General features: G+C 38.0%; 1 protein-coding gene across 1 annotated transcript in view; it reads right to left on the reverse strand.

Annotated features, from left to right (window-relative positions):
* The window catches only part of CUBN (cubilin), a 141453-nt gene that overhangs the window by 103766 nt on the left and 22030 nt on the right, over positions 1-15657 (reverse strand). The window contains 8 exon segments of the mRNA XM_032682519.1: positions 3351-3537; positions 11564-11694; positions 12704-12920; positions 13169-13331; positions 13797-13846; positions 13849-13974; positions 14576-14647; positions 14650-14731. Coding sequence (XP_032538410.1) covers positions 3351-3537; positions 11564-11694; positions 12704-12920; positions 13169-13331; positions 13797-13846; positions 13849-13974; positions 14576-14647; positions 14650-14731 — 1028 coding nt within the window.

The raw sequence follows: 15657 nt of genomic DNA on the forward strand, positions 1-15657 counted from the left end.
TGTCGTCTGAGCAGCCTGTCCAGAGGGTGTCAACACAATAACAGGCTCAAGAAGTGCCTCAGGTAGAGTTGGTGCTGCAGAGGGCAGGACTTGCTCTGTATTCTACTAGGTGCAACCAAAGGTAATCCTCTAATTTGAAACAACAGTTTCACTGCTCACTGGTTAGCCTGGTGCAAAACTAGATAAGTTGACTTATTAAAAAAAACATGTTTATTTGCCACCACACAAATGGGAATTAATTTCTGAAGTCATTTTACTGATATGATGTGCATTTTGAAATATCTTCTTAGTCTTCAAAATTGTTTGTAGAACCACTTAGTTTCTTATTTTTAAATTAAGTAATACTTCTAGTAATATTTTTTAATACTGTAATCAAGATGCACAGTTAATGTTCTGTTTTGCTTCCTGCACATCTCTCATGGGAATAAAAAAGACAGTGACAACGTGTTTATCTATTGCTTTCTGACCTTATCTTTAAACACTTTCATATACCCTACAGGTAATTAGGACAATAATAAATACACTTATATCTATATATGGGTGTGATCTTGATATGATGCTTTTTAAGTGACAGTAATACTCTTAATTACATTTTGACATGCTCACTTTTGACTCACCTGCTTTTGAGTGAAATTTCTACTTAGACCTTGCCACTGTTTTCTTGTCATCCTCATAGGTTAAACTGCTTGCTCATGTTACTGGCAGTTGAAGAACTGTGCCAGAACCTCCCCTCACTTGCATCTCAGCCTCTGCAGCTGTGGTCAGTTGAACAATTTTCTTAGATGACTGAATGCAATTTATCAGAGGACATCTCAGGACAAGAAACCAAAGTGACACTTCACCTAAGACTTGTCTAGCTTCCCCTTTTAATGGTATCAGGTTTGATGAGACACTCTGGAAATCCAGTTATGGCAGCAGCAATGTGCTGAATTGCACTTAGCAATGTTCTGGCCGTATTTTAACATCTGTTTAATACTGCTGAGCTCTTCACAGTGAAAAAAGAGTTAGATTTATGCAATAAATGAATGTTTTCAGTTCTCAAGGTGAAAAAGTGAAAAAAGGTCACCCCTGTTACAATCCAGGTTGCCTCAAATTAAAGTGTTAATTGTTAAAATAAAGTTAAATTAAAATTAATCTCCAATTGTTGTTTTAAAACCTAAAACCCAAAACACTTTACTTAGAAAATATTGAAAAAGCTTTTCAGGTTTTCATAGATTTCTCCAGTTTGTATGTACAGCTGAAAAAAACCTCATAGCTAACTCAGTTGGAATTCAGAATCTCAATACTGCAACTTCAGCAAGCAGACTTTTGTTTGGTTTTAAAAAATAAGGCACTACTTACCAAGGAATAATTCGTACAGAATATCTGGTATAATGTTCAGAATCAGCTTTATCATGATGCTAAATGAGGTAATGGAAACTCATGGCATGCTCAGAGCGAAAAAACACACCAGCATTCTGTAGACATGGTTCACCCAGAGAGCTGGCTCATGAGGACAAAAACAGTGCGTCAACACTGCAAAGTGAAAATCCCATCTACAGCTACACGGTAGAAAGGACATGTACTTGGTGCTGCTTAATTGTAGGCATGCAGGTAACCTTCCTGCATTTCTTCTGCTTGTCTCTGTCCTGCAAAATTTCCTAGAAAGCACTGGGTTAGTGTCCTAAATTTAATGGTGATGCCAGTGTAGACAAAAATAGCAGATTATGTACATGCCAGAGTAGCTGCTGTCTAAAGACTATAAACATACAACAGAATATAGAATCATAAATCATATAATAATTTGGGTTGGAAGGGACCTTACAGGTCATCTGTACTACCCCACCTGCAATAAGCAGGGACAGCTTCAACTAGATCAGCCTGCTCAGAGCCTTGTCCAGCCTGACCTTAAATGTTTCCAGGGATGGGGCATCCACCAACTCTCTGGGCAACCCATTCCAGTGCTTCACCACCCCCATTGTTAAAAATTACTTCTGAACAACCCAAACTCTCTCAGCCCTTCTTCATATGAGAGTGCTCCAGCCCTCTGTTTCCATGGCCCTCCTGTAGACTTGTTCCAACAGGTCCATGCCCTTCTTATGTTGGGGGCCCCAGAGCTGGATACAGTATTCCACGTGGGATCTCACCAGAGCATAGGAGAGGGGCAGAATCACCTCCCTCAACCTTGCCATTCTCCTTTTGATGCAGCCCAGGATATGGTTGGCTTTTTGGGCTGCAAGTGCACATTACCAGGTCATGTCCAATTTTTCATCCATCAGCACCTGCAAGTCCTTTGCAGAGCTTCTCTTGATCCATTCATTCCCCAGCCTGTATTGATACTGGGAGTTGCTCCAACTCAGGAGCAGGATCTTGCTACAGACCTTGCACTTGGCCTTGTTGAACCTTATGAGGTTCACATGGGCCCACTGGTCAAGTTTGTCCAGGTTCCTCTGGACGGCATCCTGTCCTTCAGGTGTGTCAACTGCACCTCTCAGCTTACTGTCATCTGCAAATTTGCTGAGGGTTCACTCAGCCCCTTCATCTATATCATTAATTAAGATATTAAATAACACTGGTCCCAGTACAGACCCTGAGGGACACCACTTGTCAGCAATCTCCATCTGCACATCAAGTCATTGACTACTACACTCTAGATGTGACAATCCAACCAATTCCTCATCTTCTGAACCATCCACCCATCAAATCCATTTCTCTCCAATTTAGAGAGAAGGCTGTTGTGGGGGACGGTGTCAAAGGCTTTGCAGAAGACCACACAGGCTCACGTCACGCATCCACTGATGAAGTCATTCCATCATAGAAGGCCACAAGGTTGGTTAAGAATGCCCTTATAGAAAACATGCTGGCTGTCTCAATTCATCTTCCTGTCCTCCATGTGCCTTAGCATAGTTTCTAGGAGGATTTGTTCCATGATCTTCCCAGGCACAGGGATAAGGCTGACAGGTTGTTAGTTCCCAGGGTCCTCTTTTCTACCATTTTAAAAATGTAGAAGTCCAGTCACCTGGGGCTTCACTTGACTATCATGACTTTTCAAATACCATAGAGAATACGTCACAAAACAGGCAATAAAACTCTTTGTTTCTGCACTAAGGAAAACAACCCAAATGCAGTGCATGGGAACAGAGTTCACATACTCCACTTGCTCTCAGAACTGTAATTCATCAAATGGGAAAGCTGACAATGGAGCAGGATGAGAGGAGGAAAAAGGTAGACTTTAAGTTCTCTGCTAATTCCTTTCCCACATTGACAGCACAGGTGTAGAGTTAAAACTAAAGCTTGCGAACATGCCTAAGCGGATTTGGACAATTGACATGGTTATCAGTAATAAGAACAAGAGAAATAATTAGCCTTGCCTGATTTCTACATAATCCTCTGTACAGCGTTTATTCCCTTCCAAGATGAAGTCAGTGAAGTTCAGCACAATCTGTCTGTTCATTCCCACTGTAATGGTGTATATGCACTCAGTCCGGACAGGGTAGTTATTGGGATAGTTGGGAGATGTTAGCACTCCAGTTTCAAAACTGTAGTTGTGTGAGCAAACTTTAAAAAGAAAAGAAACAAGGATGAATTCATTTAACATGTATTCTAAATTAACAGGAAATTTCTATTTTCAACAGACAGAGGAGCAAACATCCTCAGCATTATAACTGTTCCTGGACATATCTTACTGCTGAACATCAACACTATAAACTAAAACCAGAATCCAGGTGTTTCATGGGATTTCTTACATTTGAGTTGATTTGTTTGGCTTTTACCAGAACACTGTGTCTGTAATAAGTAGGCAACATAAGAGCAGTTTCAGCTGCCTAAGTTGGCTTTGTCCCAAAACCCAGATAAGTAGAGAGAGGAAACCAAAAGGGATGTTTTGCTGAACAAAAAAGGTAGGATTTCTGAATTTCTGAAAAGCTGTGGTGGTGGAAACTGAATCTAGTCTCTAGCTATGAGGAAAAGCTACATTGTTCTCAAGCATTCCCCATGATCAAACCTGGCAGATGGAATTTTATATCTAAATTTCCTTTTCCATTTTTGGGGCCAAAAGTGATAAGCAGTTGGAAAGCTGTATAATCCTAAGAATCTGAGGACAAAGTAGTTCCTCTAAAGGTTCTATACTGAAATCAACTGCACTAATATTTTTGTGAGCAATGTAGAAGCACCTTGGTATTATGAGCTGGAAAAAAGAAAAGAGTTTGGACTAATGCTGAGTCAGAACCTAAATAGTAATTTAAAAGAAGCTGTTTTGAAAGCATGGACATAAGGGCTAGGAATAAAAATATTTGCTACATAATAATACATAAGACTTGTTTTGGAAAGAAGAATTGTTGTCTATCAGTTGATCACAGTCAATGAGCAGAGTTTGTGATGTGGCTGCAAAAATGGCAAGAAGAAATGTGAACTGTGTCAGGTGTTCTCAGGCAAAACAGAATCCTGATGCCAATGCACAAGGTAATGGTGACATTTCACCTAGAAAAATGTGGATAAACATGGTCACTGATGTTCTGGAAAATCAAATATGAATAAGCAAGACAGTGATTGTGGAGATAGCAGGACATTACTAGATTGGTAGGCAAGAGATACTAGAAGAGCTTACCTTGTCTAGCTTAGCAAGTGCAGATAAACATCAACAAGCATGAAGAAAAGAAAAATAAAACACATTCTCAGTGACAGTACAAGCTCTGAAGCTAAAAAATGTCTATGAATATGGATACACAGAAATTAGGAAAAAGTTTCTATCAGGAAGTGAGTTTCTAGAGCAATTATGCAGCCAACATAACAGATGTAGAAGGGAGGAAAAAAGTCCACAGGTTTTTAAGATACAGTTTGATTAATTTAAGAAGGGGCTTACATTATGTAGCTCTTGGGAAAAAAAAAAAAAAGAGGGGGGCATAAAATTGTGGTCTGTATTTGAGGACCCTAGGGACTCACTCTGGTCTTCCATTCCCCCATTTCAGTCCTACAGACTGCAAGTATAAGAAGTAGATTTCTTAAATAGTTCCTATCAAATAGGCAGGTTTAGACTAATCATAAGCACAACTGAAAGAGCAAGAAAAATATTACGATTAAGTATACTCATTTAAGCTGGTTGCCACAGATCTCTGAAATCTGTTTTCTAACATATCACAGCTGCAGTGTAGTAATGCTGAACTCTTCAACTGCATAACAGTTTAGGGCGAAGGGGTGAAGTCACAGTTCAGGCCTTTTTTTGTTTAAGGTTGGTCATTTCCATGTCTGTTCTCTATCCATTCTACTACTACATTTTCACTTTTAATTGTGTCTTTTTTAATGGTGTTTTTTTCTGTACTCTTGGTCACCTGAAACTCCTCTGTTGAAAACATTTTCTGTGGGGATAAATACTCGAAAGCTAGCTACCAGACTCATGTTCCTAATTCATCACAAAGAGAACAAAGAAACATGACACAGAAACAGGTCAATAATTTTCTGCCATTAGGCTGTACTTGGGTATTTACAAGTCAAAAAAGTTTCATGCACCCGTGTACCTAAAATCACGATCTACTAAAGTCTTCATCTAGAATTTTAGTCATTTGTGTGGTCCATCACAGATATGCTCTAATGTACTCATATAACAAACAGATTAGTCCTGATCACCTTAAAAACCTTGTGCTGCTTTATAAATCCTTGTAACACCCTGGCTGTCCTGCCACCTTCTGTGGTGTTTCATAATATGTAGGACTTATCATCAAACTCCAGATCCTTAAGTCTTATGATTTTTTGAGAATGCTGCCTGCCGGGTTAGAAATCTGACTTAGAAATGTGACCCAAGTTTTTCCTAACAGAACATTATAGAAAAAGCAATACAAAATTAAAAAGAAAATGTCTGTATATTTATAAGGCTACTTATTTTTTAACCAATTATTTCCTCCTGATTTTGGAGGGGTAAATCTCTGACTCATGCACAGTTAATGATTAGAGCTGTTGGAACACTGCCCTTACTAATTCACTCAGGGGTTGAGACCAGGAATACTAGATTTCAGTCTTGAGAATATTAAAACACGTACTAGATCAGTAACTAGTACTAGTAATCAGTAACAGTGACTAGTGTTGTAAGGGCCCTTACAGTAAAATTAGGGACACAGAAGCCAAAATGTTTCTATCAGCCCTTTTAATAACAATTTCCACAGAATTCTCCAGGTTCCCTCCCTCACTTAAGTTTTCCTTCACAGGAATCCATGCAGAACCTCATATCCCAAGTGTGCCATTTTGAACTGGATGCTGTGCACTGCTTAACACTTCACATAACAATATTCTTTATGAGCTAAGGGGGAATAAATGCAGAAGGTAGAAAAGTGACTGCCTTAGAAATGTCAGACTTCTGGCTACAGAGAAATAATCCAAGTGTAGATGGTGTGTATGCTGGCTGCTATGGGGATTAAGAAAAGTTTAAATGAACCCATGTTTTTTGACAGACAACTCTTTTCTGGTAACTGAATTAATTTATAGTGTTCTACTTTCAGCAGAGAGCTGACACTCACCTCACTAACAACATTTAAGGGGGGGTGCTTGAGCAGTTCCTTCAGTGAACACTTAGCAAAGTTAGCAGGAAAAATGTTCTATGACTCCTTTCCAAAGTTCAGAATGCAGTCTAAAACTATGTGTGATTATTATATGTCTGGAAAAAAATATTAATTCAGTTTAGTTGGAAGACACTTATTGTAGCTCATGAAAAACAGAAGGAGGCAATTGTGGCAGACAATCACACATCTTGCTTTGCCAGTGTGTGAGGTTTTGAAAGCTATTTAATATGCTTTCCGATTTTGGTACTGAATGTGTTTGCTCTTCTGAAAAAAATGCCATAAATGGCAGTAACCCACTGTAATAGCCAATAGAAGAGAAAAATGCCAGCTTTTGTAACACTCACTCATGCAATCATGCATAATGCAGAAAAATATATCCATGTTTTTTGCTATAAAGAGATATTCATCAGTTGCCACAATTTTAATTGATCAAAAATAAAGCTATATTGCTGTATGTAACACGGGATTTTTCTTTCAAATTCTCTGTGCCGAAGAAAAATTGGGATCCCTAACAATTAGATCTTTATGTAATAATATGCTTGTTTAGAAAAAAAAGGAAGAAACTATCACATGAAGTACATGCCTCTCCAAAGGCAATGGAAAAGCACCTCTGCACTTCAGGGCCTTCTGTTACTGCTGCTGACAGATGTGAACAGGCTTACTTTTTACCAAGGAGGCACACAAAGGTCCTTTATAGGGTTTCAGACCCAAACTCCTTTGAAACACTGGGTAGAATTGTTCAAAAAGAATCTCCAACTGTCTTCTGCTGATTTACACATAGACACACAAATTACAGAGTTGTATACACATATATGGGCATATATAGGCAGACTAATACCCTAATCAAACATAACCAAATTACAGCGGCCTAACAAGTTGCCAGATGCCAGCTAATTGAGCCTTTTTCCTGAGAGTCAGGATGAGCTGAGCAAGTGGCCAAGACACATGTAGAACCTTAGCTTTGTTTTCTGTCTTAGGTCAGCCTCGTTCAACCATGCCCTGTACATCTCTGCACATACATATTTGTCAGACATTACTTTCCATTCTTGTCTTTGCTCGTTCAACTGAAGAGCAAAGCCAGGCATCATACTCCAAATAATTACTGGGTTCAGTCAGCAAGATAGGAATGAAGATTTCAACCTGTACTCAGCTATCAATGAAGACACACAAATCTATACGATGCTTTCAGGTACACTTTTAAGTCCTTGAGTTCACGTGTTTTTCTCTCTCCCCATCCTTCTCAAACTCTGACTTCTCCAGTCAGTCATTGCAATTAACATAAACCACACATGAAGCTATTTAAAACCAGCTTACCCCTCTTGATAAATAATACCATTCACAATTCAGGACGATAATGAGGACAATTATCTTTCACCAAAGCCAGACCAGGAATAAAAAGTATCAGGAAGGCAATCTGGTAAAAACCTTGTTAAGGCTCACTTTTCCAAGCAGAAAGAATGACATTAAGCATCTTTAGAAAATAAAAAAAAAATTAGGAAAAAAAGGAGAAAAATAAATCACTGCCAAAACCCCATTTCAAAGTAAAACAAATGAATTCCCACTTATTTGTGAAGAAGTTGAGGACAAAAAAACCCATACACTGATTTCAGTGCTATTCCTGTTGGAAAATTGTGGCCTGGATCTATCAGGACCCTGAGCAAAAGTTCCAGGAAAGACTGAGCCCTTTCAAAGATTTTTCAGTAATTTTACATGGGTTCTTTGTGATGTGGTCAGCCAAGACATGCAGAAGAAAATCCTAAGATCTATCATAACATTTTCATGGCTGTCGTGACATTCATTTATATGAATGATCTGGACTCTTGGAAATAAATTGAAATATTACCTTGCTTTCCATCTGACTTTCCCCTTTCGAAGACAGAAAGGTGACCAAGAATTAACCATCCAAGGTAGATTTAGTTTAAGTGGGCAATACACATTTTAAACAACTGAGTATGAAGTGGGCATGTTTGACTGAAGGATTTCCATCTGTATTGCTGCCATATGAGCTATTCACAGCTACTAGCTGGCAGACGGCTAAAACAATTGTTTGCACTTTATGGTCCATGGCCACGGCTGTATCTCATGGCATTCAAATACTTTGACAGGAAATATAGCTTTGCCATTCTTTTCAGGCTACTTTTCAAGTAATTAATATATCACAGATAAATCATGCTAATTGTTTGCCAAAATGCCTGGAGAAGAAAATTAGTTTTGTTTTACATAAAAAGAAATTTCACCCCTACTTATCCTTTTTTTTTTTTAACTATTTATTTGGGGGAGGGAGAAGGATAATCTGATCCATGTTTTCAATAGCTCATTCTCTAAAATAACTCCAGGCAAAAGACTATTGAAATGTGTAATGTGAACCAGAACATCTTTGACAAGTTCTGATATTGGTTACAGTCTAGCTGGCTAAGAAAACATAACTTAAAAATATGAAGTATTCTTATTGCACAAGAAACATTATTAGAACCATATTTTCCTTAGCAGAAAAAATGAAAATAGCCAGCAGATGTAAAGAAAAAAAATCATAGTTTTGGTAAATCTCTCAGATATGATTATGTTCAGTAATTTGCTACCTTAGTGTAACTGGATATACATGACATGAATATCAGGCCTAAACATCTCACAGTAGGAAAACTAAATTTGATATGATTGCAGGGAAGTGGGGAGTTGCTTCTCACAGCAAAGTCCACATACATACATACATGTGTTTGCCTTCTCTCAGGCCATAGAAACTTTAAAACACTTTATTCTTAAATAAAAAATTAATTTTAGCAGTCTGGTATACATGAAAACATTATAGTACTGCTATGCTTGTTCTGAGACCAAAAGAAACAAATCTGTGTAAAGAAAACAGATGATAGTTTCAACCTCTGTAAGTTTATTACTCTCCATTTCAATAACTATCTCCTGCTCTGCCGTATTTATACAAACTATAGTGGCTGAAATTACAAAGCATTTATTCTAGAGATCATCATTCTAAGTCAGAGTGAAAAAAAAAAAAGTGAGTTAGCCCAGTTTAGCTGAAGAAAAGTAAAGATAACTGTTCAGGATGGGAAAAGAAAGTCAGATGTGTTGTAGAGAGTTTGGATTCAGATATTACATAGTGCTAATTTCATATAGTTGTTTAGAAGCATTGAAGAGAAAGAACATATGCATTTTTAAGGCACAGTTTGAAATACATTCCAAGGACAGTGGTGACGCAGTTTGAACCTGACATGACACATATACCAGCGCTTTGAATGAAAGATGAGAAAAGCCAATCACCATGGTGGTGGTTAAGGAGGGGATATAGAGAAGAGAGGAGGCAGAGCTGTGAAGCTGGACAGCACTGAAATAACAGAACCACAGAAACAGATATGGTTACACAAAGACAAAAATACAGATAAATGCTGAGTAAAGAATACTTTGATCTTGGTGAACTGTGAGAGAAGTTTCTATATGAACATTTAGGAAGGAATCAAATCCACCCATGAAATACTAATCTGAGGTAAAGTAAAAGAAAAAAATACCACATTAACAAGCAACAATCATATTTATAGAAGTTACAGTTAACAGACTTTATGAGGATAATAATTTCATAATTTCTCATTAGTAAGAATTTGGATTTCAAACTACAGAGTTTTCTTGGAAAGATTTTTAAAAGTAGAATTTGGGGTTTTGCCTATTTTTTTCTAGCAAATAGAAATTTCCCTATTGAAACAGTTCTCATTAAATCTTAATTGTTTGTACTGTCTTTTTGGTTTTCATGACAGATAACTCAAATACAAATGAAGGCAGATGAGAAAGTGGATTATTGGATTGTAAGTTATCTGGTGCTGAATAAAACCCCAGTGGCAATATCTGTGCTGGTCTGGCCTACACACAGGCTAAAAGATGAAATAATAGCCAACATTTCCAAGCTGTCACCAAGAAAGCAGTTATTTTTTAAAATGTGGGAATTGGAAATTTTGCTGATTTTAAACAGGTTGAATAAATTCAGGGGTTAGGAAAAATAGAATTATTGAGGGAACTGAGAGCAAACAATGTGGTAGCTAGTGGTAATTTATGACTGCATAGATGAGTACTATGAATTTCTGGTATTCATCTAATAAATCCCTCATATTCTGCACTCACACATGCAAACCATATAAAAACTGGTTATTGATAGATACATGAACATCCTAGCTAAAAATGTATTCTCATTTTTACTTTTTTTCCCTTGTCCCACCCTGCCTCTTCTGTGCTTTAATTCTGCTAGGCAGAACCTGTCCCTCTATTTCCCATAGCACTAAGTGCCACATCCAGTCATTTCTTGAACACCTTCAGGAATGGTGACTCCACCAAATCCCAAGGTAGTCCATTCCAATGCTTAACCACCCTTTCTGTGAAGAAATTCCTCCTGTTCTCCAAAAGAGAAGAGAACCAAGAGAATAAACAGTCATTCTTTGTTTGCCACACTGATGTATGTCTTGGCCCCTTAGAAGAAGATGCTTAAAGAAGATATTTAAGGCATAACAGGAGACTTGAACTCTTGTGGAGACAGAAATGCTGCACTCTGCTGTAATGAAAAAAAACACTTGTGCTTTCAGGTTATTTTCCTGATTTATCAGATTTTATCCTATATGGCCTTTCTCTAACCATCCTCAATATTGAACCTTATAGGGACTAAATTAATTTTTTATGGCACCTGAGAGTCTCCCATTCAAGTGAATTGTCCATCATCACTATGTTTCCTAGATCCCACATACTCAGCTTAGAGTGGACAAAGCAAAGCAAATTCAGAAAATACTTTTCCTAAATAATTCATGCAGTTCTGCCATGTCAGCTTTTACTGCCTTTTTAAAGAAAGGAGCAGTGTTGCTTACAGAAATTGCTTTCTGCTTTCCTAGGGAGGAAGCTTTTGAATAAAGCAGGATGAATAAGAAGGGGTAGAAGAGGCACCAGGCAGTCTTCAGTTAACACAGAAAACAAAGTTTCTGTTTCTTGTAGTGGTTATTTATGTTGACAGCTGAATACATTTAATTTGCATAATGAACAGACTGACATATTACCTTTTGATGCATTCAGGGAGACATAATTAGCTGAGAAGCCCTCAGATGCCATTCTGCGATCTGTCACAAAGTACAACATCATCATGTTGCCACCACTAGTGAGAGATGGTGGCACTGATCTTCCACAGTACCTGCAGCAAAAAGATACCCCAAGTTGAATGGCAATACTTTATAAAGCATCTGTATTTCTGGAAGAGGATTCAGCTTTTCTGAGAAGTTTGAACAGCTACACACGCACAGTTCTCTCCTTTGAGGGATACAGATCCCAGCTATATATCCTGTATCATGGGACTAAATAGCACACTACATGTATAAGGGTACAAATCTAAGGTGTGGCGAAGTCAGAGAAGAAACTGTTCATCAAGTTGTCAAATTCTTATTGGAATTACACTATGCTGTACCTACAACATACTCTGTTCTTTGTTGGAGTCAGAGTGGCTGGCCAAAGACTAAGGTTGCAAAATGCTCACCATTAGGAGAGTCATTTGCTCCTTATTTTCCAAAATACTGTCATGTCAGCCAACTATTTTACAGCCTGTAGCTGCAGCTGGGTACTGTTCCTAAGTAATTCAGATGTTCTTGAATTTGAGGGCAACAAGAAAATGCTGTGTATGCACCAACTGGAGAAGAGGAATAAAAGAAACGATTCTCCCTTAAGATAAAATCACATATCCAGGAGAAAGTGAAAACTAAACCCTACAAAATGCAGATTTTGGTTTAGTTTTTGCCAAGATTCAAATGCACAGTCCTTTAGGTAATATTTCTTTCACTTCTTCAAGTGTTTAAAATCATGCCATTTCTGAGCACAGATATATTAATGTTTTTGAATTTTATTTTCCATAAATCAAGATGTTAATGGAGCTGGAAAATGCCACTATTGAAACCTGTCCTTAAGAAAACTGTCCTTTTGACACAACTAAGTTTCTCCCTATATAATATTTATTAAATGTGCTTCTCATTCCATGGTCAAAGAAAGCAAGCTGCCTTTACTATCTAGCAGAGAAATTGCTTCTATTGTTTCTGTAGTTAAGAGAAAATAATCTATACACAAAACCTGAGGAAGCAAATGGGATGTCAAGATCTACAGAACAGTGATCACTCCAAAGCAATTCAGGTTTGTAGGCTAATGGACATATTCACCTTCCTAATTTTTGCACAGTGCTGTTGTCATATATTTCAAGATAATCCTTTCTGCAGCCATAATCAAACTCCAAGTTAAATGAAGTAAATGTCAGGCGGATAAGGTAGCCGGGTAGAACGTTGATAATCCAGGTACAGTTAATACCATGTGGGTAGACATCTGGATGACCAGGACTTGTAATGGTTCCCGATGGTCCAGTGAGAGTCTCTCCACATACTGCAGAGATTTAAAACATCAGGTTAAAATGATATATTTATAAAAAAAGTTAGGCACTTATAAAATTGGTTACTTTTCTTCTGAAATGTCTTTTTTTTTTTTTCCCTTGATCCATACTACATAGTGGCTGATTCAGAATTTATCTCCCGTTACACCATCATAAAACTTGATGTTCAACTGCTTTCAGTGTACAGGAAAATTTGACAAGTCCCAACACTCTACACAGAAAACAACAAAACAATCCTTACCTGTATCTAATGGCCAGTACTCAGCTCTGAAGCCAAGGTTGGTGAGAGAGGAAGCTCTGAATTTGATATAGAGGTTGTTCCCTGTGGATTGCACTGTAGATGGTACAACTGTACCACAGTATTTCTCCAAAACAGGAGAGTCTCCACTGTTGCCATCTCTGACCTGAAAAAAGTGTATTCAAAATATCCCTTAGAAATTTCTATTATATTCAAGTATTAAGCATAAATTAATCCATAAGAACTCTATAAGAGATTCTTAGTAAGTTAACCCTACCCTTTCTTCAGTGTGTTTTCTACTACAGGCACATACAATTCACCTCATGCCCATCAGAGAGGCATGTCAGAGAAAAGAAGAGATCTCACACCCTCAACAGTAACGGGCACATAAACCTCCCAAATCAGGTCTATCTGTTTAAAGACACATAATACTTGTCTCTGATTATCAATATGGTCACAACATTCCCAAAGAAAAGCTTTGGGATTCCATTATGAAGCTGGCAAAAGCTTTTGTGACTGCTGCAAGGAGTGCTCGCCTGTCAAGCAGTTCTGCTTTGGTAGAGATGAGTATGAGAAGGAACATGCAGATTATGCATCTACTATTCATAGTATATGTGTACTTATTCTTTACCTCAATGTAGTCTGAGTCACAAGTGGTTGCATTTCGAATGTCAAGTCGATAAAGTTAAGAATCACCACTTGACCAGCTGGCTGGGAGATGATCCACTCACAGATCTTTGGGTGAGGGGACACCCTGGGATAGTAAGGTGAATGGATTGTGCCTGCCTCAGACAAGGAACCTCCACAGATGCCAAGAGACACCAAGAATCAGTCTTGTGAATGAATGGTTTCAGGGGATGTATCATGTGATGTCTATCAATATCACTATGAAATTAGAAAAAAACCCCAGCCCTAAACCTGTTTTCTTACAGCAGCTACTTACAGATCACCTAAGTACCATAAGAACATATTTAAAAGAACATATGACTATAAGCATAGCATAAACATGCATATACAGAAGACACTGAATGTGCCCATGAAAACTAAAGGATTCGAACTCATCTGTTTCACAGACACAGACAGGTTTGTTGGGGATTAAGAAGGTAAAGACAAGAAAATAAAAGTCGAAAGGCTTAGGCAGAGTTGTCGCTATATCATCTTCAGTATGTTAGCACTAAGCAATTCATTATTAACAGAAGCAATGAGGCGCCCCACTTCCAAGCATGCTAGGACTGTCTACAAGAGACCTAATGCAGATGTCATCTTAAATAAATAAATGACTCTAGTTTTTTTTACTTCTTTCTTTTGAAGTTTATCTTAAACCTATTATATGAATAATGTAGCACAGAAATGATGGGAAGTGTCCAAATTACAGATCGGTTCACTGGTGAAAGTCACTAGTTCCTCTTACCAACTTGATAACGGCTCTGAAGCTAGCTCTTTGCACAGAAGCATCAGACTTGAATCTGATCCAGAGACTGTGCTGGTAGAAGTGATGGGAGACATGAGTGTACTATGACAGAATTTGCTAATAAGAGAAGACGTCTCACTGTCACCATCTCGAACCTAGTCATAGAAAAGAAAAGAAAAATGTTAACTAATACAAGGATTGGGATCTGATATCCAGATAAAACTATAATCTCACAAGAGCTGCTAAAAAACAAAGGAGTAACTATTTTATGTATTTATAAGAGGTCAAAGAGCCATCACAGTAGTTGGCACATGCACAGGACTTCGGAGAGCTCCAAGGAAGGAATCATATGATCAGCGCATAAGACATACACATGTTGCTGTTCACAGGGCATTAGGATGACACAGATCTTCTCTATGAACCACAGTTTGGACCTATGTTTCCAAAAGTGACACCTTTAGTATGAAAGAGACAGGCAAGGTGCTCCAAATGATAGCTATGAAATTTTTGCACGCACTAAAATCTGCTGGAGAAAAAAAGGTATCTGTGATTTCTGCTCTGGCCATGAAGTTTCTAGTGATTTTTCCAGAAACTTCACTTCTGGCATCCTCCAGAAAAAGCATCTGTTCCATCACACCCATACATCATTGCAGCCAGACAGGTCAGGAACAGGAGATGCAATCTAAGTAAGAAGATATACTTACTCTAAAGAAGATACACTGATGTCTTTCCATTACTTTATCTGAAGGGTTCAATGCATGATATGAAACGAAGCTGTAATCAGGGATCCAGCTTTTACCTTCTACTTTGTCACTCTACTCACCTCAATTAATTTGCTAATCATAGGAGAAAATGTATCTTATATGTTTTCCCTGAAGTTGAATATAAATTCTGATTATCAGTGGGACTAGAAGGGAAAGAGGTGTTGTACTTCAAAACTTCAGACCCTGAATCCATAGTCCATTAGTCCATAGGTACAAACAGGGGACCAAGGCAGAGCACTGGGATATCTCTGAGGTGCCTGTCTCATTCCAATAGGGCTGCCACAAGATGAGGTTCAAAAGACAGGTCCTCTGCTCTT

Source organism: Chiroxiphia lanceolata, chromosome 1 (genome assembly GCF_009829145.1).
Source record: "Chiroxiphia lanceolata isolate bChiLan1 chromosome 1, bChiLan1.pri, whole genome shotgun sequence".
Classification (NCBI taxonomy): domain Eukaryota; kingdom Metazoa; phylum Chordata; class Aves; order Passeriformes; family Pipridae; genus Chiroxiphia; species Chiroxiphia lanceolata.